General features: G+C 42.0%; 2 protein-coding genes across 2 annotated transcripts in view; both read right to left on the bottom strand.

Moving 5' to 3' along the window:
* Positions 1–7,727: 7,727 nt before the first annotated feature.
* On the bottom strand, positions 7,728–17,311 carry slc35e3 (solute carrier family 35 member E3). Its single transcript, XM_078417404.1, has 5 exons — positions 16,881–17,311; positions 14,074–14,184; positions 12,207–12,365; positions 11,094–11,176; positions 7,728–9,888 (listed from the first exon to the last, which is right to left on the bottom strand). The coding sequence occupies exons 1-5, from the start codon at positions 17,283–17,285 to the stop codon at positions 9,702–9,704; spliced, it is 945 nt and encodes a 314-aa protein (XP_078273530.1). The 5' UTR covers positions 17,286–17,311; the 3' UTR covers positions 7,728–9,701.
* A 3,353-nt stretch (positions 17,312–20,664) lies between these two features.
* Positions 20,665–24,290, bottom strand: part of nup107 (nucleoporin 107) — a 48,827-nt gene continuing 45,201 nt past the window's right edge. Inside the window, exons 27-28 of the mRNA XM_078417403.1 lie at positions 24,015–24,182; positions 20,665–21,010 (exon numbers count right to left, since the gene is read on the bottom strand). Of these exons, the coding sequence (XP_078273529.1) occupies positions 20,903–21,010; positions 24,015–24,182 (276 nt within the window). The 3' untranslated portion in view covers positions 20,665–20,902. The remainder of the gene's footprint in view (positions 21,011–24,014; positions 24,183–24,290) is intronic.

The following is a 24,290-nucleotide window of genomic DNA, read 5'->3' as shown; positions in this document are numbered from 1 at the left end:
GTCAATTTCTGTGCTAGTTGTTTGATTCATAGTCGATTCCGTTCCTAGGTCTGTTGCCATGTGGTCTGTCGATGAGTCATCTTCCGCCCCCGCTCTCGCAGACTCAAGGGGTATTCTTTGTCTTGACTTTTTCGTAGCAATATATGGGTGGAACCAATAATATATATATAGCAATGAAAGTGCTATATATATATAGCAATGATAGTGCATATATTATATATATATATATATATATATATATATATATATATATATATATATATATAAACATAGCACAAAAAGTAAGGAAATTTGTGTTTGGTAGATTATTTCTTTGTTGTAACAATGCTTCTTGGCAATAAATCTTATACCGTTGGAAAGCCTGTTTATTTCCCTTTTAAATGGTGCCACATTTGTAAGGAACATGCATTTGTGGGATGAGCAGCAGAGCTGAGTATATGGGTTGCACCCATGAAAAATTTGCCAAATCTTCTCTGCCAATGCCAAACAGCTTATTCTGCTGTTGCTATTGACTCTTGTTTTGAGCTTCTGGTACCCCCAGGTGCTGACAATCAGGTGCCTGATTGGCACCTGATTGGCAGCATCTGTGAGCATGGGCCCTGCTACAGTGGTCAGTAGGTGTCTGCTCCAAGAATTGGCATGCCACGTTTGACTGATCTGGATAGGGCCCGTGCGATAGGGCAACTTCAAGCTGGTGTTCCGCAAAACCAAGTTGCGGCATTATTTGGAGTGAGCCCTAGTACCATCTCCAAAGTGAAGGCCAAGTTCCATATAACGGGGGATGTCAGACACAGGCCGCGAAGTGGGCGTCCCAAGAAGACGACACCCGAAGAAGACCATTTCCTCACCCTGTCAGCACTTAGGAACCGTAGGCTGTCTTCTACAGATTTGCAGTCAAGGTTTGCAGGACGATATGGCCGACGGCTCTCTGCCTAGACAATTCGGAACAGACTGCACGCAGCCGATCTCCGGTCTCATAGGGCTGCCAGGAGGCCTGCCATGACTGCCCTTCACCGTCAGGCCCGTTTGCGCTGGTGTCGGCAACACGTGCGTTGGAACCTGAACATGTGGAGGAACGTTATGTTCAGCGACGAGTCCAGATTCTGCCTACGGCAGTTGGATCATAGGGTCAAAATGTGGAGAAGACGCGGAGAACGCTATGCTGATTGCTGCACCGATAGAGTAACATCTTTTGGTGGAGGCAGTGTGATGGTGTGGGGCGGCATCTCCCTCACTGGAAAAACAAGGCTTGTCATCATTGGAGGCAATCTCAATGCAGAGAGGTATCGAGATGAGATTCTGCAACCAGTGGCAATCCCATATCTCCACAGTCTGGGACCGAACTCTATCCTCCAAGATGACAATGCTCGCCCCCACAGAGCAGGGTTTCTCAGAGACTACCTCCAGAATTTGGGAGTGGAGAGGATGGAATGGCCTGCCAGCAGTCCTGACCTCAACCCCATTGAACACTTGTGGGATCAGCTTGGGCGTGCTGTTCGTGCCAGAGTGACCCACACAACCACGTTGGCTGACTTGCGACAAATGCTGGTTGAAGAATGGGATGCCATCCCACAACAGTGTGTGACCAGGCTGGTGACCAGCATGAGGAGGAGGTGCCAGGCTGTTGTGGCTGTGTATGGTTCTTCCACATGCTACTGAGGCTCCTGTTTATTAAATGAATAAATTGTTAAATTGCCAATATGTCTTGTTTCTTCAGACTTCAATCATCCAATCCACCAAACAACACCGAACAAGAGTCAATGGCAGAATAAGCTGTTTGGCATTGGCAGAGAAGATTTGGCAGATTTTTCATGGGCGCAACCCACATACTCAGCTCTGCTGCTCATCCCACAAATGCATGTTCCTTACAAATGTGGCACCATGTAAAAGGGAAATAAACAGGCTTTCCAACGATATAAGAAACATTGTTACAACAAAGAAATAATCTACCAAACACAAATTTCCTTACTTTTTGTGCTATGTTTTTTATATAGTATAAGAAAATAACTGCAGATGCTGGTACAAATCGAAGGTATTTATTCACAAAATGCTGGAGTAACTCAGCAGGTCAGGTAGCATCTCAGGAGAGAAGGAATGGGTGACGTTTCGTGTCGAGACCCTTCTTCAGACTGATATATATTCAGAATATATATATATATTATATATGCACTATCATATATATATATATATTTAACTTTTTGGTGCTTATTATGGTGTTTACAGAGCATAATTACATAATCTGTTGTGCTGCTGCAAGTAAGAACTTAATTGTTCCTTTTCGGGACATATGACAATAAAACGATCTTTGGGTTCAATAGTCATCTAGTCTGACAATAAAACGCTCTTGACTCTCCTGACTCTACACCACATGAAGTAGACGGAGCAGCAAAAGTAGAGCTAAACAAGTTTATTTAGTGTAGTTTAATAGCCCATTATGACGAGATTGCAAAATCATTATTTTCCAATCGATTTTGTATAAACAACATGTCGAAATCCAACAACACAGTATTGTATTTTAACTACACGAAACTTATGGAGACACAAGGAACCGCAGATGTTGAAATCTTGAGCAACACACAAAATGCTGAAGTAACTCAGTGGGTTAGATAGTATCCGTGGGGGAATGGATAACTGTTTTCCTAATACATTGTCCTTAAATATCAGACTCGTTAAACAATAATTTATTTGGCACAGTGAATGGTTTAGCTCCCCTCCAAAATATTCCTGTTTTTGAATGGTTCTATGTTTCTATTAATGAAAGAGCTGCAGTGGCAATTACTTACAGATTGGAGGAGGAGAGGGGGGGGGGGGGGGGGTCAGGCTGCGGCAGGATGGGGGAAGGGCAGGAGGGTGAGGTAGCCAGGTGTGGAGATCAAATGGGCATTTATGAAAATCAACCATAGGCCCAGCAAGATGGGGATGCAAGAGACTGGAGTTGCTGGGGTCTGGAGCAAAAAGCAAACTACTGGAACTCTGCAAATCGGGCGGCATCTGTGGAGGCAAAGGGTTAGTGGACGTTTTGGCTGTAGTGCTTCTATCCACCCGTGATTTCCATCCACCACCTCATCTTCCAAAATTTGTGCTGTATAGAACAACGACGCTTAGTCTTCATGTGACGACACTCGTTCAATGTCTGAAATCTGAAATATAAACAGAAAATGCAGGAAGTACTCACCAGATCAAACAGCAGCTGTGGAAGGAGAAACATGTTCTGAAACGTTAATGTTTAGTCTCAGACATTTGCAGGATGTAGAAGGCTAGGGCATAGGATTTGTGTGGACTTCAGTGCCTCTGGTCTTGTCAATATTTAGGTGGCAGGTGCATCTAATAAAATGCAATGATGATATGTACAATATTATCACACCTCTATTAAATTTCATCTATAATTTGGTGCTAGTCTGTGTGCCATTGGAGTCCATTAGCATCATTCTGGTTTCAGCCACACCACCGTTTGATATCATAAGCAGATTTTGAACATTGACTTTATATTCTAAGTCTAATTTTATATATACACAAATATACAAAAAAAAGCACCAGTCTTGGAAGATCACTGCTGTTGACCAGCCTCTAGTCTGAAGAGGAACCATTTACATCTTGCTTTTTATTTACGCAAGATAGAAAAACAAGCTAACATTTACCCTTTAATCCCATTAATTTCAATATTGTTAACCAGTGTTTGTGATATTTGCTAAATGCATTTAAAATCCACATAGACAAATAGGATAGACAAAGGGGAATCAGTGGATGTTGTTCACTTTGATTTTCAGAAGGCCTTTGGTAAAGTGCCAAACATGAGGTTGCTAAAACAAGATGAGAGGCAAATAGAAGGAAGGTACTAGCATGGATAAAAGGTTGGCTGAATGGCAGAACGCAAAGAGTGGGAATAAAGGGGCTTTTTCTGGTTGGCTGCCAGTGACTAGTGGTGTTCTGCATGAGTTTCTCTTCTGCTACTTTTCACATTGGACGATGGGATTGAGGCCTTGTGGCCAGGTTTGTGGATAATTGGTGAAGAAGCACGTGGTGTAGAGTCTGCAGAAGGACTTGGACAGGTTGGGAGTGGGCAAAGAAGTGGCAGATGGAATATAGTGTAGCAAAGTGTGTGGTCATGGATTTTGGTAGTAGGGACAAAGGCGTAGACTATTTTCTAAATGGGGAGAGCATTCAGAAATGGGAGCTGCAAATGGACTTGGGTACAGGATTCCCAAAAAGTTAATTTGCAGGCTCAATCAGTAGTAAGGAAGGCAAATGCTATGTTAGCATTCATTTCAAGAGAACTAGGATATAAAAGCAGGGATGTAATGCTTTGGCTTTATAAGGCATTGGTAAGACAGCATTTGGAGTATTGTGAGAAATATTGAAACCCATTTCTGAGGAAGGATGTACTGCCATTTACGAGAATGATCGTAGGGATGATTGGGTAACATGTGCTGAACGCGATGGCTCTGGGCCTGTACTCTGGAGTTTAGTAGGATGAGAGGGGGAATTTCATAGAAATTTACAATATAATAAAAGGCACGGATTGATTGGATGTGGAGAGGTTGTTTCCACTAGTGCGAGAGTCTAGGACCAGAGGGCACAGCCTCAGAATAAAAGTACGTCCCTTTAAAAAAGATGAGGAGAAATATCTTTAGCCAGATGGTGGTTAATCTGTGGAATTCATTGCCACAGACGGCAGTGGAGGCCAAGGTATTGGGTATGTTTAAAGCGGAGATTGACAGGTGCTTGATTAGTAAGGATGTCAAAGGTTCCAGGGAGAAGGCAGGAGATTTGAGTTGAGAGGGAAAGATAGATCAGCCATGATTGAATGGTGGAGTGGACTCGATGGGGGGAATTGCCTAATTTCTGCTCCTATTATTTATGAACTTCTAACATTTGTTAATACTTTTCTACTGCCGGATTTATAGGTGTGGTGCTTTGCTCCATGTTTCTTCTTCATCAAAGGCAGTCTCTATTCTCCCTGATCAGCTTTATAAAATTAATCCCATCACTTGTGATAATCATACAAAATATGCTGACCAGATGGTGAAGAGATTTACTCACATGATCATTTTGTTGCTGAGTTTATGGTGTTCAGCACCATTAAATGTTGGCTTGTTGTAAACTAAGGACTGCAAATAGGTATTCATAAGCATTAAATATAATTACTTTAGCATATATTTACCCAGTATTTAACTTAAATAGTAGACTGGTTTTGGTTTTAGATTTAGAGATACAGCGCGGAAACAGGCCCTTCGGCCCACCGAGTCCGTGCCGCACAGTGATCCCCGCACATTAACACTATCCTACACACACTAGGGACAATTTTAATTTTCTTTACATTTACCCAGTCAATTAACCTACATATCTATACGTCTTTGGAGTGTGGGAGGAAACCGAAGATCTCGGAGAAAACCCACGCAGGTCACGGGGAGAACGTACAAACTCCGTATAGACGGCGCCCATAATCGGGATCGAACCTGAGTCTCCGGCGCTGCATTCACTGTAAGGCAGCAACTCTACCGCTGCGCCACTGTTTCTTCAGCTTTGACTCTGTGAATAGCCTCCAAGTTGAAAACCTCAAGTAAAACATTTTGTTTCCCTCCCGCTGGTAAATTTCTTCATGATTGTTAGTTGGGAAAACCAGTAGAGTCTTGTTCTGCGATGATTTTAATCATAACCCCACATCGTTTTTCTAAATCTGACTACAGCTTCCAAGTGAGAACTAACATTTCCAATGATCTGAAACCTAATCTGATATCTGGAAAATGGGTGCATTTAAAGACAAGTGGACCCATCCTCACTCAATAACCTATCCATGTAACAGCTTACTTCAGGAAACATGGATTTAAAATGCTCGGTATCTATTGCAAGAGATTATGTTATCTATTATTAAGCAGATTTATCCCTAAACTATTTACAGACAGTTAAGAATGGTTTTGAAGAGCCCGGTTTGTTGCAGGAAGGCTGGAAATGATTTGCGAGTTAAATAAATCGGGGTATTTGAAAAGTGCAGGTTGCCCATGATAAGTCACAGCTTATCATGGCAAATGCACAGAAATTGTACATGACATGTTTTTATTAGTGATCCCCTGAACAACTAGAATGAACTTTAGAGACACAAGGAACTGCAAATGTTAGTTTACAAATAAAAACAAGTGCTGAAGTAATACAGCGGACCAGGCAGCATCCCTGGAGAACATGGGTAGGTGACATTTCGGGTCCCATAATGTTGAAGAGTACTGTTTCATTAGTTTCAAAAGCAGGCAAGTGGATGTTTCCTTGACATTGTTTAACCTTAAGCAATTGGAGTTGATCAGTCTGCAGGCAATGTCTGAATATTCTCAACCTTCACATCAACCTGAACCACTCTGTATCTAAAATAGAAGATAGACACAAAATGCTGGAGTAACTCAACAGGTCAGATAGCATCTCTGGAGAAAAGGAATATAACGTTTTGGGTCTACACCCTTCTTCTGAAGAAGGGTCTTGACCCGAAACGTCACCTGTTTCTTTTCTCCAGAGATGCTGTCTGACCCACTGAGTTACTCCAGCATTTTGTGTCTATCTTCTGCTTAAACTGGCATCTGCAGTTCCTTCCTACCACTCTGTATCTAATTTGCCAGCAGAACTGTGGTAGGAATATGGGAAAGGGATCGTTATTAGCCTTCTGTCCCTATTCACAGTAAAAGCATGAAATATGAGAAATTACATTTATTGATCAATTAAAATGAAACCTTAATAATAGTAGAGTTGCTGCCTCCTGGCATCTAGTGCTGCCTGTTTCATGTTTGCACTATTTCTCCTGGGATGCATTGATTTCCTTCAGTGTTAGCTTTTCCCCACAGCCCAAAGATGTGCAAGGCGGCAAATTATTTGGCCACTATGACTTGCCCTGAGTAGCAAAATCAGGACAACGTAATCCAGAGCAAAATTGGGTACCTATCAATTAACACTGACTTGGTGGTCTGTTTCTGTGCTGCAGGATTTTAACATCTCAGGTGAATTGTGTGCTTGATGATAGGAATATTATTGAGGGGGTAGTAAGCTGCTTTTATTACTGCAGCACAAAATTATGGAGAAACACATTTAACTTTTCATGTCAATAATGTGATGTACTGTCAAAATGTTGACCTAAATTGCTGAGTTTCCCTTTCCAAAGATGTTGCCTGACCTGCTGGAATTCCCAGCTTTTTTTATTTTATACTAAACACCAAAATAGACTGTTTGTGACATATGTTAGGAATCAAATTCATGAACACCAGTGTGAGAATTCAGTATTATTACCACCAGAGCAGAATTTCTATTTAAATGCCCGCACCAAGATTGATCCCCATGCTCTCTTAATGGGTGCGATAACAAGAAATTACAACTGGCAGGCAGTGGGAGCTGCTTATCCAGTTACATCTAACAACTACCTTGCTTTAAAGGCCCATTCTTCATGAAATGTGCTTATCAGTTTGGTTGTCTGTTTGATCCCTCATACTTTGAAAATTGCGAAATATAAACAGAAAATAGTGAAACTATATGGCGGGTCAGGCAACCTCTGTGGATATAAGCAGTGATGATGTCCCAAATGCTATCTGAATCCTACTTAGTTCACCACTTAATGCAAGGATATTTTTGCTTTCCTATTATGCAAAGACCTATTTAGATATATCCAGTCATAAAATGTAACACTTAAATGCAAACGTTTTTCAAAATCCTCTCAAATTGATCAGAAATTACAAGTCAAGAAAAACTCAAGTCACTTTGTAGGAATATAATATTTTAGACATTGTAAACATCACAGGCTTAAAGCCTACATTTTCATTTATGCGTCTCACAGTTAAAGTATGCGATACCATACAAACAGTCGTTTTTCACATAATAGTTTCCATTTTACACAAAAATGTAGTTTTCTCCGTTGGGTTTATCAGTTTAGTAGTACACAGCATTGAAAAAAATATTTTCAAATGTTCATGAACAGATTTATTATTAAAGCTGTAAAGTTAGGAAAATAAGATTCTGTTTGGTCATTACAGAACTAATAGTGCTTGTGGAAGATGATGGACTGGTACTGAAAAATAAATTCAATTGTTTTATTGAATCTGAAGTATCTAAAATTCTCCTATTTCATGGAGAGTAAATTTGTTTACAATTTTCTCTGATGTTGGTTTATAATTAATCAATTCAGTAGATTTAACAAACAGTCGAAGATAATTACTGGCTCGATAAATAGAATGCAATGTTTTTTCCACAGAGATTAACGAATGGACAGTATAAACCAAGTAAACAGATGGGACAAAACAATCTTGGATTTTTGCCCCTTGAGTATAATATTGTTAAACTTTTATTTAAACAAAGCATTCCAAAATTTTTGTTTCAAACTTGCAATGTCACAGGAATCAACTGGAGTAATAAAACCAAGCAATCCCAAATAATACTAACAGTTTTCTGGTACAGCTTGGCTGCACCACTAGTATTTTCTTTAATGCCAATTTACAATCAGTCATTTTAGGTGAAGTCAAAGGTACATAATTTCTCATTACATTTATAGTGGGCTAATTTAAATAAAATGTTCATAACTTGTACTTTTCTGTGAAAGCATCATTGTAATCAATTCTGAATAGATCACGAGCATTAATTGCCTGCTGCTGTCAGATTAGTGGATTAATGCAGGTAATTTAAAAGAATGCATGATATTAGTCACCCCAAAAAGCAACGGTGGTTTTATTTTTCTATGTTTATTAATTATGCTTACTGGTTGGCCCCATATTCCAATGTGGGTAAAAAACACCTTCTCCCTATTTTTAAAAATACAGTATTAAGGTAGAAGGAATTTGCAAACTTTACCTACAATTACAGCACTGACCCCCAACTCATTTAATTACACTAGGTACCATAAGCATCAAAATCTATTTATTTATTGCCCTTTTAATAAATGCGCAGCATTTTGGACATTCAAAACATGCTTCAAATGTCTGAAAATATTAAACTGTAAATTCCAAATATCCATTATCAGAAAATACATGATTAAATATGAACGACATATTCATATTGACGACAGAATTAAGGTGCTGTCAGAATTGGAAAATAAGAGTTCACAGAAGAAACTGACTATGTTGTTTTATTTGGAATAAAGGTGAAGGGTAGATGATTTTAAATGGAGCTGATTAAATGTTATGAGGCCTGGGCAAGAAGCAATTTCCTTTGACAAAGAAGAAGATAACAGCAAAGTGACATATATTTCGTATATTAGCAGGTCTAGAAGCAGGAATTGAGGAAAAATAATGAGTCCTGGAGCTCTCTACCCAAAAGAGAGGCAGAAATTCATTTTGCAAAAGTACCTGTTTGAGCACTCGGAATGATCACTAGGTGAGAGTCGGAGCTTTGAATTGGGACTAAACTAAATGGCACTAATTTTGTTTGGCATTGACATGATGGGCCTAATGGCTGACTGTTCCATATATTTCTATGATTATAAAGATGTCCTGCAGAGTCCAGATTATTCAGGCTATCAGTAAAGATCATTTCTAAAAATAGGCAACACTCAAAATCAATGATGGCACATGAAAATTGACAAATTAAATTGAAAAGCAGACTCTGTGATTAAAAAATATACTATTTAATTGCTAATCTCTCCACTTTCTCAATGATGTAATACTAACCAAGTACCTAAAATCTGGAGATCTAGATAACTAGCAGCACATTAAAAACATTATATGCACGAGAAGTAGTTTCTTTTATGGTCTTTGTATCAACTTGTTCTTTTCTTCTTCCTGCTCACCAAGTTTGAAATGGGTGTAAAATAAAATGCCACATAATGTACACAGAATTCCTAGTCCTTGATTAATTGAAAGAGGGTCTTTAAACAAAATGTATCCTCCAAGGAGGGTGATACAGAACTTGAAATGTCCAAACATATTATATCTGAAGTTTAAGTCAAGGAACAAAACAATGCTGTGCCACATTTTTTCCAGTTGTATAAGAAACAAACATACCATACTCATAGAAGGTTCTTCTACATTTTATCAAAATTATCACAAGTAAAGGGACATTTGGTGAGAGTGCAGATGAATTTACATAATCGTCAGCCACAGGTGTGGTACCAGAAGACAGGAGGGAGGCCAATTAAGGAAGGGAGCAAGGACAAGCCAGAGCGCTACAGGAAATTAGGCACAAAATGCTGGAGTAACTCAGCGGGACAGGCAGCATCTCTGGAGAGAAGGAATGGGTCGAGACCCTTCTTCAGATGATGCTGCCGTTCCCGCTGAGTTACTCCATAATTTTGTATCTACCTTCGATTTAAACCAGCATCTGCAGTTATTTCCTACACCCTACAGGAAATTAACGGTCCTTCCATAAGCTTGGGTTTTGTCCGATTCATCTCTTTCCCCATTGACGACATTGTCTTGTCACACATGTAATTATCACTTTGTCACATCTACCTTGGTACAGTGAAATGTGCTACATGTTGGGGACTATATTCTGCACTCTGTATCTTCCCCTTTGCTCTATCTATTGTACTTAATATTGACTTGACTGTATTTATGTATGGTTAATCAAGGGATATGGGGAGTCAAGCGAAATCAAGGGATATGGGGAGAAGTTGGGCACAGGTTACTGATTGTGGATGATCAGCCATGATCACAATGAATGGCGGTGCTGGCTCGAAGGGCCGAATGGCCTCCTCCTGCACCTATTTTCTATGTTACTAGGTTAACCTGATCCATCAGATTGCATTGCAAAACAAAGCTTTTCACTATACACTGCACATGCTGGAATATTTTGGACACAATTCTTGAGAGTGATTCTGGATAAGGCACATTCAATCATTCTATGCTTACTGGAGGCTAGGTACTTCTGATTCAAAGGGAAATACATTAACACAAACTCATTTATAGGAAAATGAAATTGGTAAAAACCTAATGCAGATCGCCAAACTCCAATAGTTGTAGGGAGAAAGAGAACTTATGTGAACATTAGAACTTAGAAAATTTGTTCACACGCACATCAACCCAAATTTTAACTAAATAGAAATAATTCATGTAAAAAAGTTAAAAAAAAGAAATTATAGTTTCAACAAAACAGTGAATGACTAAACCCTGACAATAATAGCAAATGCAGAAGGATACGTAACAGGCGAGGTATTCCCAATGATCCAATAAATGGACAAATTCACCAGAAAGGCAATTATTCCAGAAAACACTACCATCACCTACAAAAGAAAAAGCTTACATTTATTTATCATGTTTTATTACACATTAGTGGTGCATAAAATGCAATTTTACCTATATTCCAAATAAATATAATTTAAACTCTGAGTGTTCTTGTCCTATTTTTTAAAGCACAAGTTCTAAATGAAAGCAGAACTGTTTGCAGCTGAAGGCAGCCAGGTAAACTGGAACCCATCTCATTTACAATTTATAAAACTAAAGCTCTCTGCATCTACAGTAATGATTCAGGCCAAGAACAGAGTTTCCAATCCCTGGATGTGATCGTCCCTGGTTCACAAATGGAATGGTTTTCCAGTCATTACTGTGCTTCCATGGCTTCCTTAGCACTTTGAAAGTCTATCACTCTCCTCTTCTGAGAGGATATATCATATGCACCTGGCTTAAAACAAGTTTGAGCTTTTATTTTGAGCTCATTTTAGTCAATATAATAAGAGAAATGCACTCAACCAGCTATCTGGCATGCCAGCAAACATTCAAATTATTATTCAGGCATTCTGATGGGATGAGTATTTCCTCTCAACTTGCATATGGTTCTTATTTAAAAACTAAGTCGGAATGCAAAGTCCACAATTGGAAGTTATGCCCAAATGCAAGTAATTTAAAATTAAATTGTCAGTTTCACTCAGAAAGGTCAAAAGAGTAGAGAAATTAAAAATGTTATATTGCTGCAACAAGATGATCTTATGAAGTATGTGGACAAAAAACATGGAGCTTTATTTCTTTGCAGGGCAACGAATACAGAAGGGACATCTTCAGTAGGCCCTCAAAGTATTCTTTACTTAAGCAGTAATAGTTCTTTGATTAACAGTGTATAAAATGTCATTTCAAAATCTGTACATCACTTTTGTACTACTTCAAATACATTGGCGACTTCACTTTAATTTTGATTAGATTTAGCAGTTTTAAATATTCTGGTCTTTTGTGCTTGACAAAGAAAATCTTAAATTTCAGTACTCCAGATATTTTTTTTAATTGCACAAATAATGATGCCAAATATTGAAGCAATCTTACCAAAGCTGTACCGGACCAATTTCCAAAAATTCCCCCGTCTCCAATCACTGGTTCAAAAAAGGGAACAACAAACATAAGAATGGCAGAGGACATTGGAGCCTGGTAATACAGGAGCTGCATAGAGTTCACCTGTAGTTCATGTTGTTTGGCTCCGACCCACTAAAAAGCAAAAAAAGAAACACTATTGTGCACATTAGTAAATAACCATCATCAAGTTGTTTATCTGAGCCTGATAAATAATAATACTAATTCCCAGATCCAGCAATCTGTGCATTTACATTTACAAGATTTGCAATCACATTTACAAAATGTGTCTGGTGAGAATTAACTATCTCATAATCTATTCAAATTAACAAATAATCAAAACCTCTGCTCTATGAAGCACCATGTTAGGAAGCTATCTCTTTAATTTCACATTGGAAAATAATGTCACCATGCCGATTTAGTTTGTTTTGTTTGCCTTAATTATGCAGACATTAAAAAGTTCCACAGCAATATCAATGCATCTGTGGCACGAAGGAAAGAATTGTTGGCACAGACTAAAAGTGTTTATTTCCAGAACAGCAACACCATTATGTATATTTTTACAGTGTCAGTTTGACATATAACACAGGCTTTCAGGAAAGATAAAATTTCGTAGCAGGATAACTAATCCGCAACACTTTGGAATCCTTCCATGTCCAGCCTCAGTTAACTCAATACTGATCAGAAACTAAATTATCTTACTGGTGTTTGTGGTTTATTAGTTTTTCGAATCCAGAGAAAAATAATAGGGGTGTGAGGAGTCTTTATGAATGCTGATGGCTTTCCTGAGGCATCGTAAGGATTTTTTTCCAACAATGGGCAAAATAGACTATAGCTCTGCCTTCAGCACGGTCATCCCCACCAAGCTCACCACCAAACTCCACCAGCTAGGCCTCAGCTCATCGTTATGCGACTGGATCATGGATTTCCTGACAGAGCGACCACAGGCAGAGACTGGGCCCTTATCTGCCCTCCACTATCACCCTGAGTACCGGCACACCACAGGGCTGTGTATTGGGCCCCATGCTCTACTCCCTCTTCACACACGACTGTGTTCCTGCATTCGCCACCAACACCATTGTTAAGTTTGAGGATGACACAACGATGATCGGGCTGATCACCAATGGTGATGAAACACATTACAGAGTGGAGGTGCAGAACCTGGCAGACTGGTGCTCAGATAACAACCTGTCCCTAAACACCTCTAAGACCAAGGAGCTGATCATCAACTTCAGGAGGTCACATAATGGATAATATGCTCTGATCTTTATCAACGGGGACAGTGTGGAGAGAGTGTCCAGCTTCAGGTTTCTGGGCACACACATTTTGGAGGACCACACATGGTCCACTAACACCGCTGCGCTGGTCAAGAAGGCACAACAATGACTGTTCTTCCCGAGAACACTGGAAAAGACTGTTCTGCCCCAACAGCTGCTGACGACCTTCTACCGCTGCACCACAGAGAGCATCCTAACGTATGGCATTTCTGTGTGGTATCTCAGCTGCACGGAGGCGGAGAGGAGAGCTCTTCAGCGGGTAGTCTACAGAACTCAGAATATTATCGGGACACAGCTACCAGCCTTGGAGGGCATCTACAATACACGATGCCTCAGGAAAGCCATCAGCATTCATAAAGACTCCTCACACCCCTGCAATAGTCTGTTCGAACTTCTACCATCCAGCAGACGTTACAAGGCCTTCTACGCCCGCACCTCCAGACTTAGGAACAGCTGCATCCCCAGAGCTATAGCTGCTCTGAACCGGTCCTGCTGAGAATCTCAAAGTTTATATTGTGAGCAAGGAGCATTTCATTACAAAAGTATAAAGTATCAGAACTACTAACCACTTGATACAGAGAAGTAACCAAGACACCAAGAGTAGCAAACAGTATTCCCAGAAAATTAAACTGCACATCAAAGTAAGAGTTCAGAACTACACCCAATGTAATAGGGATCTGCAATAAAGAAATAGGAGATGATTAGATCAGAATAACTTCACAGTCAGTACTAACTATGACATTTCCCAGGGAGATGGTCTAAAAACGACATGCTAAACATTTATAGAAGGAATTTACATCTAGAAAAGCAACAATTGTAACTTTTAGAATATTTAAAGTAAAAATCTATTCATTAACTTGTTTATGAAATATTGTGAAAAACAAATTTCAAGAGTTCTTCCAGTAATTTTACTGATGAGGACGCATCTAAAAGGCGAGCTATGTAAAAGTGTTGATTCAAGCACAAGATTTTTTTTTAAATAAACACTGCTTGGAAAGCACAGTGTTAGTTATTCATTCGCCGTTATTTCTCACATGCATTAAACTCGTAATCATGAACATTTACTTATATTCACTTCTAATGGCTTTAAACTTTCCATAACTGTACATTAGAACATTCAATGCTACACTATGCATACTCATTTATGGTATTCGAGGCAGGAAAGCAAAGTACAGATACTGGAAATCTGATATTAAAGCAGAAAACGATAGAAAAACTCGACAAGTTGGGCATACATCTGTTGAGAGTGGAATTTGGTGTTAAGTTTTGAAGACTAAAATATTTTGTCAAGCGTACATAAAATTGTAGATTCGTATTACATGGAAACAGGCCATTCAGCCCAACTGGGGGGGGGGGGGGGGGGCTATGTATAAACACTGCTGTAATTTCTACATGGTGAAACCAAAATGTATAAAAATGGCCTTGTTTAAAATCTGACACTGTGCACTTTAACCGCATGTGATTTTTTTTTCTATTACAAATCTCAAATTGCGGAGTACAGAGGCAAATAAATAAATGATGGGTCTTCGTCCCAAACATTATGGAGGGCACTGTAGCTGTCACTGGTGTTCCAGGCACCTAACAGCTGGTGTAAAAAAATGATGCACAAATCTCTTTTAAAGTTTTCCCCTCTACCACAAATCTATACCCTCTAGTATTTGACATTTCCACTCTGAGAAAAAGATTGTGACTGTATGTACTTTTCATAATTGGTTACCAAATTCATCTGTGTAGGAAGGAACTGCAGATGCTGGTTTAAACCAAAGATAGACACAAAATGTTAGAGTAACTCAGCAGCATCTCTGGAGAGAAGGAATGGGTGACATTTTGGGTCAAGACCCTTCAGAATGTATCTGCTCTGTTTATCTGCACAGCAGTTTCATTTGTAATTTTTTGTAAACTTATTATAACATTGTGATATGCTATCCAGACATGGGATTCTGTTTTAGCAAAATGGGGAGCAAGAGGAAGAATCTGTTTCAGTAAACTGGTAAAAATATATTCAGGTGGTAAATCTTTGACATAAAATAAAGATTGAGAATGTTAATGCCTGAAAACCTAAGAAACTTGTCAAAAACTACCTGACAAATACATACAACTAATGTTAGGGAAAATAACATCAATTGATTAAAGATGAGAATAAAGGGAAATTATTTTCTAAGGAAGCAATTAATCTCAAATGAGCTCAAAGACTCAACTGTAAAAGTTACAACAGTTGCAAAGGCTTTTAGCAGATTGTTTGGCTGTTCATCGATATTTTACACAAATATCTGGAAAAGGGCCTTACAACGATGAAATAAATTAAACTTTTAAAAGAATTGTTCCCTCCAACAATATCAGACTGAACACTGCAATCATTTAGGGTTAATCTTAAATAAACGACCGATGGCCGTTTTGTCCGACATTACTGTTTCTAAAATCCATGTGGTTTGTCACATTGTAAATCGGTACAAATAGTTTCAATCTGTCAGACATAGTAACGAAGATAGACACAAACAACTGGAGTAACTGGGCGGGTCAGACATCATCTCTGGAGAGAAGGAATAGGTGAGGTTTCGGGTCGAGACCCTGCTTCGGGCTTTTTGCGTCTACCTTCGGTTTAAACCTAGTATGGTACAGAATCAACTTCAAGCTCCTCCTATTCACATACAAAGCCCTAAACGGGCTTGCCCCCCCCCCCCCCCCCCCCACCACTCACTATATCAAAAATCTTCTAACCCTCCACTCTATATCCAGGTCCCTCAGGTCGGCCGACTTGGGGCTACTCACTATCCCATGGTCTAGGCTTAAGCTCAGGGGTGACCGCGCTTTTGACCATCAGAACTGCCCCCTCCATCCACTCCTTTAAGTCCAGGCTCAAAACCTATTTCTACTCCCTAGCGTTTGAGGCCCTCTGTGGGGGCGCTGTGAACTGTTTATGTATGTGCTGTTATGTTTGTGTGCCATTGTATGTTCGTTTCTTAGTACCTGAACTGATGTACAGCACTTTGGTCAACGTGGGTTGTTTTTAAATGTGCTATACAAATAAAATTGACTTGACTTGACTAAACCAGCAGTTCCTTGCCACAGATATAGTAACCATCAGTCTGAAGAAGGGTCTCGACCCGAAACGTCACCCATTCCTTTTCTCCTGAGATGCTGCCTGACCTGCTGAGTTACTCCAGCATTTTGTGAATAAATACCTTCGATTTGTACCGGCATCTACAGTTATCTTCTTATAGTAACCATCGGGGTTGTCTCCGTCCAAAGAATCAACTTTGCAGATTTGGGTTTAATACTTGTCACAACTTCAGATGACTGTCTGGAGTGAATAATGCGAGAGTATATCTGCCCACAGACAGGCAGACGTTTGTTTACCTTGTGTCCTCCTTACCAGTGTCAGCTTTATCTTGGTGGAGAAAGTTTTCTTGTAGTAGAAGGTCTGGACGCCAATGATGACCGGCGTGGTCATGGCCTTGGCCAGCTGGTAGGTGCCGATGGTGTTGTTCTGCAGGGACAGGTTGGTGAAGACAACGAAACCGCAGAAGCTGAGCGCCAGCAGCAGCACCCTGCTGGGCCGCAGGCTCTTGGGGCAGAACAGGCCGAACGCCTGGCACAGCCACAGGCCCAGGGCCGTCATGACAAAGTGCACCAGGGTCAGGCTCATGTTGGGGAAGCCGTACTGCACGTAGATCCACTTGTTCACCAGCACGATGCAGATGGAGGACGCCAGGTTGACCAGCAGCCCGAGCGCCAGGCGCCCGCTGCCGTGCAGCTTCAGCGCCTCCGGGACGGCCATGACCCGGCCCGAGGCCTGGGCCTAGACCTCGCCCGCCCGCCCGCCCTCCCGACGGGGAAACCCAGCCCCGCTCCCCGCTACCTCCACGCCATTGCCAACCCACGCCGGCCCTCGATCACTGGCAAACACCGAGTGAGAGCGTCCCTCCCCCAGCTTCACACAACGCCCTCACCCCGCCCTCTGCTCCTCCTCCCCCCTCCCCCTCCCCCTCCCCCCTCCCCCTCCCCTGCTCCTCCCCCCCCTCTGCTCCTCCACCTCCCCCCGTCCCCTCCCACCTCCCCCCGTCCCCCTGCACCTCCTCCCTGCTCCTCCCCCCGTCCCCCTGCACCTCCTCCCTGCTCCTCCCCCCGTCCCCTCCCCCCTGCTCCTCCCCCCTGCACCTTCCCCCTGATCCTCCCCCCGTCCCCTCCCCCCTGCTCCTCCCCCCTGCACCTTCCCCCTTGCTCCTCCTCCCTGCACCTTCCCCCTTGCTCCTCCCCCCGTAACTTCCCCCTTGCTCCTCCCCCCTGCACCCCCCCCCCTGCTCCTCCCCCCTGCACCTTCCCCCTTGCTCCTCCCCCCGTCCCCTCCCCCCTGCACCTCCCCCCATCCCATCACCCCGCCCTCGACTCTCTTGAATCTCACTGTGCCTTGAACGGGTCCACAGTGGTTTGTTTGTTTGTCACACATGCAACCGCACAGTGAAATTTCTTTTGCATATATTACACATGCAGGCGCCTCATTTTTGGCACCGTTATTCAAAGTCCGGTTGGCTCACACGCTGGATGTACTGGAGCAGTTCCTGCAAACCCAAGTCCCTCTCCTCTCCTAGTCTGGCTGTCTTTATGTGTGGAGGTGGAGGGGCTCCTCCTGCAGAGATGTAACATCTATGTCTGAAGAAGGGTCTCGACCCGAAACGTCACCCATTCGTTCTCTCCCGAGATGCTGCCTGACCTGCTGAGTTACTCCAGCATTTTGTGAATAAATACCTTCGATTTGTACCAGCATCTGCAGTTATTGTCTTATAACACCTATGCTTATACCTTTGCCTTTAAAGCCTACCCCCGGTTCAACGTCATACTTGCCCTTGCTCCTCTCGTCTGACGTCTCCAGCTCCCTCCCGGTTACAAGACCGGCGTTTATCACTTTTCAGCCTGTCCCCCGGGGCTCACGTTGTCGACCTCCCCGTGGTGAGCCCTGTCAACTGACCTCAGTCAGGTGAACAACAGACAGCAGAAGCAGAAGCAGAAGCAGCTTCATAACTTCTGCTGCCTCAAACACAAGACGAAGAAGCCTGTCACCCAATTTTTAATCCCTATACCTCCTCCCTCACATCCATTCAGGGACCTCACCAGTCCTTCCAGGTGATACAGAAGTCCGCATGCTCCTCCTCAACCCTCATCCACTGCATTCGGTGCTCCAGATCGACAAGACAAGGTGTAGACTGGCTTTGTTTCACCAAAAACATGTGTTCAGTCCGCCAAAGCCTGGTTGCTAATCATTTTAGCTCCCTATTCCTGTCCGGACCTTTCTGTCTTGTGCCTCCTTCATTGCCAGAGTGAAACCACATGCACCCTGGAGGAACAATAGTGGAGGCCCAGGACAGAAAGGCCAGTATTGAAATAGTTAGGGTAGTTGAAATGTTTAGCAACCGGAAGATCCCATAGGCCTCAGCACACCCAAAACCGTCAGCAAATTCAGCAAAACAGTCGCCGAGTCTACATCTGGTCTTGCCGATGTACAGGAGCCCACATCAGGAATACAGGTTGAGGTAGATGAGGTTAAGAGGAGGTACATGTGAATCTCCGTCTCACCTAAAAGGACTGTCAGGGTCCTGTCTGGGGTCAAGGGAGGAGGTATAAGCAAAGGTGTTACATCTCCTGCGGTTGCTGGGGAAAGTGTCGGAGGAAGCGGTGGTTGGAGTGGGAAGGGATTAGTGAACCAAGGAGTTGCGGAGGGAAATTTGCAGCATAAGGTGGAAAGGGTTGGAGATGGGAAGATGTGATTAGTGGTGGAATCCCTTAGGAGGTGGTGTAAATGTTGGAGGATAATGGGTTGGATGTGGAGGCTGGTGGGGTGAAAGGTGAGGACTAGGGAAAACATTGTCCTTGTTACGTCTGGGGGTGGGGTGGGGGGTGAGGGAGAGCAGAACTACAGGACACAAAGGAGACACATGAAGGCTCCATCTATGGGAATAAACCCACGGAAGGGAATAAACCCACGATCCCTGAAGAATGAGGATATCTTGGATGGATTGCCTCATCTTGGGAACAGATGCGGCAGAGACGAAGAAATTGAATTGAGAGTGGGGAATAGCATTTTTGCAAGGGGGAAGAAGTGTAGTCCAGATAACTGGGAGTTAGTAGGTTTGTAATAGATGTGCATCAATAGTCCGTCTCCTGTGATGGAGACAGAGATCAAGGAAGAGGTGAGAGGTGTCTGAGATATTCCATGTGAATTTGAGGACAGGGCGGATGTTAGTGGTGAAGTTAATAAAGTACACGAGTTCTGCACCGACCGGTTGGAGGAAGTAGTCCTAATCTCGTCGTGGATGTAGTGGAGAAAGAGTTGAGTTATAGGGCCAGTGCAGAGCGCAGGGCACAGAAGGAGAACTGTCGTGAGAAGCAGAGGATTGACTGTCGGTACTTGAAAGCGTTGTGCTGCTCTATTCTACTAGTGGACTAGGTGGGCGGCACAGCACCAGTGACCTGGGTTCAATCCTGACTATAGGTGCTGTCTGTACAGTTTGTACGTTCTCCCTGTACGTGCTCCGGTTTCTCCCCACATCCCAAAGATGAATAGATTTGTAGGTCAATCGGTTTCAGTAACATTGTAAATTGTCCCTCGTGTGTAGGATAGTGCGAGTTAAAAGGGAGATCACTGGACGGCAGAGACTCGGTGGGCTGAAGGACTTGTTTCCATGCTGTATATCTAATCTACTCTTAGAGTATGCTCTTAGAGATTCTAACCACAACGCTAATTGTATGATTGGAAAATACAAAGACAGCCTATTGTTCAACCAATCCATGGGATAACACTCCTAAATTATTTGTAAGGAAGATTTTGAGATGTTAAATGATTTGGGAATGAATCCTAGTTGTTACCCGAATGTAGCAGTGAAGCTCAGGTTTACTTTAGATCCTGCACTGGCACAGAATCTGAGAACACACCTACTGATTAGAGTGAGGATTATGTAGGGCAAAGGTTTAAGGTAAATTACTTTAATTTTACCTAATTGTATCAATAAATATTAACATTTAATTTCTTATTCAATTTCAATTGTTTTGAATTAAATCCAGTATCTAATTAACTATAGTGTTCAACAAATTGCACGATCTATAGAATGCACATATTTTTTTAAAGTAAATAAATCAAAATGGTTGATCACAAAATATTTCCACTTTATTGATTTATAATTACAAAACAGAACCAGTGCATTTTAGTAAAACGCTAAAAGATTTGTACAAAAAAAGTGTAAATAAATCCAATGTTGGCCATTTCCAGTTAAACAAAGTTCAACTTTAAATGGAAAAGCAAGGGTGGTGCATGAGAAATTGTGAAATCTGAACAGAAATTGGCAAATTTTGGACTCCTATTTTAAAGGAATCGTATCTTCTCACAGCAATTTCACATATCCTCTAGGACTGTAATTCATATCCGAGAGGATCGAGATTCTGATCCAACAGCATGAGTGATGACTCTCTCAACAACCGCAAAAACTTAGTCATTTCCTCCTTAGCAAAAACCTGTAGTAAGGAAATACAAATTACATCAACATTACAAAAGAACTTTATTCAATTAGATGGATCTGGCTGACATTTCTGATTGGGAACACAGGCATGTAGTTACTGAAACGTGTAAGCAAGTCCTAGATTTCCAGGCATACACTGGCCCTATCCCCGAACTCTATCTCCGTTACATTGATGACGACTGCATCGGTGCTACCTCCTGCACCAATGCAGAACTCATGGACTTCATCAACTTCACCATCAATTTTCATCCTGCACTCAAATTTACTTGGACCATCTCTGACATCTCCCTCCAGTTTCTTGATCTCAGTCTCCATCACTAGAAATAGACTATTGAACGACATCTATTACAAACCCACTGACTCCCATAACTATCTCGTCTACACTTCTTCCCACCCTGCTTCCTGCAAAGACACTATCCCCTACTCCCAATTCCTCCGTTTACACAACATCTGCGCCCAAGATGAGGTGTTCCGTACTAGAACACCCAAGATGTCCTCATTCTTTAGGGAACAGGGGTTACCCTCGCTTAGATGTGTCTCCTAGGTACTCCGCAGCTCTGCCCTTACTCCCCCTCCCCCTAATCGCAACAGAGACAGAGCCCCCCTAGTCCTTACCTTCCACCTCATCAGCCGTCGCATACAGCACATAATCCTCTTAAATTTCCACCACCTCCAAAGAGATCCCACCAGTACCTACACTTTCCCATCTCCAACCCTTTCCGCCTTCCGTAGAGACTGTTCCCTTCGCAACTCCCTGGTTAACTCATCCCATCCCACCCAAACCCCAGGTACCTTCCCCTGCAACTGTTGTGGTTCCCAAGACACAACACTTGTCGCTAACCTCCTCCCTCGACTCTGTCCAGGGACCGTGAGTCCTTTCAGGTTAGGCAGAGGTTCACTTGCACCTCCACCAACCTCATCTACTGTATCTGTTGTTCAAGGTGTGGACTCTCGTACATCGGCGAAACCAAACGCAGACTGGGTGATCGTTTTGCGGAACACCTTCGCTCAGCCCGCGTGAACCAACCTGATCTCCCGGTTGCTGGACACTTTAATTCTCCTTCCCATTCCTACACAGACCTTCAGACTTCAGTCTGAAGAAGGGTCTCGACCTGAAACGTCACCCATTCCTTCTCTCCAGAGATGCTGCCTGTCCTGCTGAGTTACTCCAGCATTTTGTGTCTACCGACACTGGCCTTTCTGTCCTCGGTCTCCTCCATTATCAAAGTGAGGCTAAACGCAAATTGGAGGAACAGCATCTCGTATTTCGCTTGGGCAGCTTACAGCCCAGTGTAATGAATATTGATTTCTCTCACTTCAGGTAGCCCCGGCATTCCCTCTCTCTCTATCCCTCCCCCACCCATGTCTCGCTAGCTTCTCGTTTTCATCCTACAAACAGCTTACAATGGGCTGTTTCCTTTATCATCGTTACTTTTATGCATATCTTTCATTCATTGTTCTTTATCTCTCCACATCACTGTCCATATCTCTCGTTTGCCTTATCCCTAACCAGTCTGATGATGGGTCTCAACCCTAAACGTCACCCATTCCTTCTTGCCAGAGATGCTGCCTGTCCCGCTGAGTTACTCCAGCTTTTTGTGTCTATCCTAGATTTCTGTTGTGGCCTAATGCATCCAGCAAAGTCTTACTTTAGATCCTGAACTGACACAGAATCTAAGAACAAATCCACTGATTCCAGGGGAGATTGTAGGACAAAGATTTAAGGGGCCAAAGGAGAAGGCAAATCACTTCAATTAGCCTTATTGTATTAGTAAATATTGACATTCAATTCTATTAGCAAATTTCTATATTTTTTAATTGACTTGATGTCCGACACAATATATTTTTTTACAGCTGACAAAGCCTCACCCACAGCCTTGCTAGCAGTTAAAGCTGGAAGGAGCTTTCTGCGATTGGCGTTGTCATTGCATCGCACATTGGTGAGTGCAAGCAGGGTCTGGGACATGAAGTGCCAACAGAATGAGATAGTTTGCACTGGGAGATCGCAAATGCAGGTATGGGTAGGTACAACCTACTGTACCTACCAACAAACTGTACAACTCCTCCCCCATCTGTCGTGGGGTAGACTGACTCTCTCCCTCTCTCCCTCCCTCCCCCCCCCCCCAAATCTTTGCACATTCCCAATCCTGGACTTTACACTCGTCACTTTAATTTCATGTTTCGCATATGTTGTTGTGTTTTATGACTGTTGGCAGACCAATTCCCCTCCTGGGATAAAGAAAGTTCTATTGTATTGTATCATATGTGGTGGGGGTGGAGGTGGTGGGGAGGCTAGTGTGGTGTGCCAGTCCAGGAAAATCCAGCCAAATAATTTTTTAAATATTAGTCTCCCTTACCAGAAGAACCTACTTCATCTATATACTAAAACTCTCGTTTGTTTGTTTATTTGTGTTCGAATACAGCCAAAACGGTACACGATAGCTTGACAATTTTAGGCCCACCTTACTCACTGTCATCGCTTTAATGGTAAAGCAAGTAGTTTTATTGAAATCGGTGTTATATTTTTAAAGTTATTCACATTTAAAAGTTTAAATCTATCTCCTAGGGGGGGGGAGGAAGGTGGATAAGGGGGGTTGAGGGGGGATGGAGAGGGGGAAGGGGAAGTGGGGATGCAGGAGAAGTTTGGGCCCAATGGGTCCACTTGGTCTAGTATCCTATAAAAGTGACAGATTACTCATATTACACGATTATGTTTTACCCTTTTAGCAGAAATGTTGTACTCATTAAAACAGCATGCCTTATTGCAATAACCATTCTTTTAACATTGGGTGAAATATATCAAGGAGATTTTAGGATTGCTAAACCCATTTTAATCTATTAACAGAGAACCTTTTATGTTGATTGGAATAATGTTTAAAAAAAATCACGATTTGCTGTCAGACGTACAAAGTCTATTTCTCAAGTGAATTTGCGTTACTAAATTACCAAAAAATAACTAGATCAAAGATTTTAAATGGATCTCAAATCTGCTTGCTTACTTGATAAAGTTTGTATTGTTCAGATGAAATCACATCAGCCAGCTTTAAACATTGTTGGTATTGCTTAGTGCTGTGCAACACTGTATGAAGCAAGAAGCACATAGCTGGTAGGCAGAGCTGACGTAACAAGTTCAACTGGTGCTTGCGCTCGACATCTTCTTCACCATTCTGGATCATAAGAGTTATTGGTTAACTATAGGAATTTTGTTAACATTGCTGTAGATAAAATATATGTCACTTGTAACTTAAGGTGAAATTAAGCTGATTAATCTAATT

This window comes from Rhinoraja longicauda, chromosome 20, assembly GCF_053455715.1.
Source record: "Rhinoraja longicauda isolate Sanriku21f chromosome 20, sRhiLon1.1, whole genome shotgun sequence".
NCBI lineage: Eukaryota > Metazoa > Chordata > Chondrichthyes > Rajiformes > Arhynchobatidae > Rhinoraja > Rhinoraja longicauda.
Note: the sequence above shows the minus strand (reverse complement) of the source record. Positions and strands in the feature narration are given on the sequence as shown.

Coding starts and splice junctions, on each gene's coding strand:
- slc35e3 (XM_078417404.1), bottom strand. CDS start 17,285: ATGGCCGTCCCGGAGGCGCTGAAGCTGCACGGCAGCGGGCGCCTGGCG. Junction 14,185..16,880: donor CCAAGATAAAGCTGACACTG/GTAAGGAGGACA, acceptor TCTTTATTGCAG/ATCCCTATTACATTGGGTGT. Junction 11,177..12,206: donor ATTGGTCCGGTACAGCTTTG/GTAAGATTGCTT, acceptor TTTCTTTTGTAG/GTGATGGTAGTGTTTTCTGG.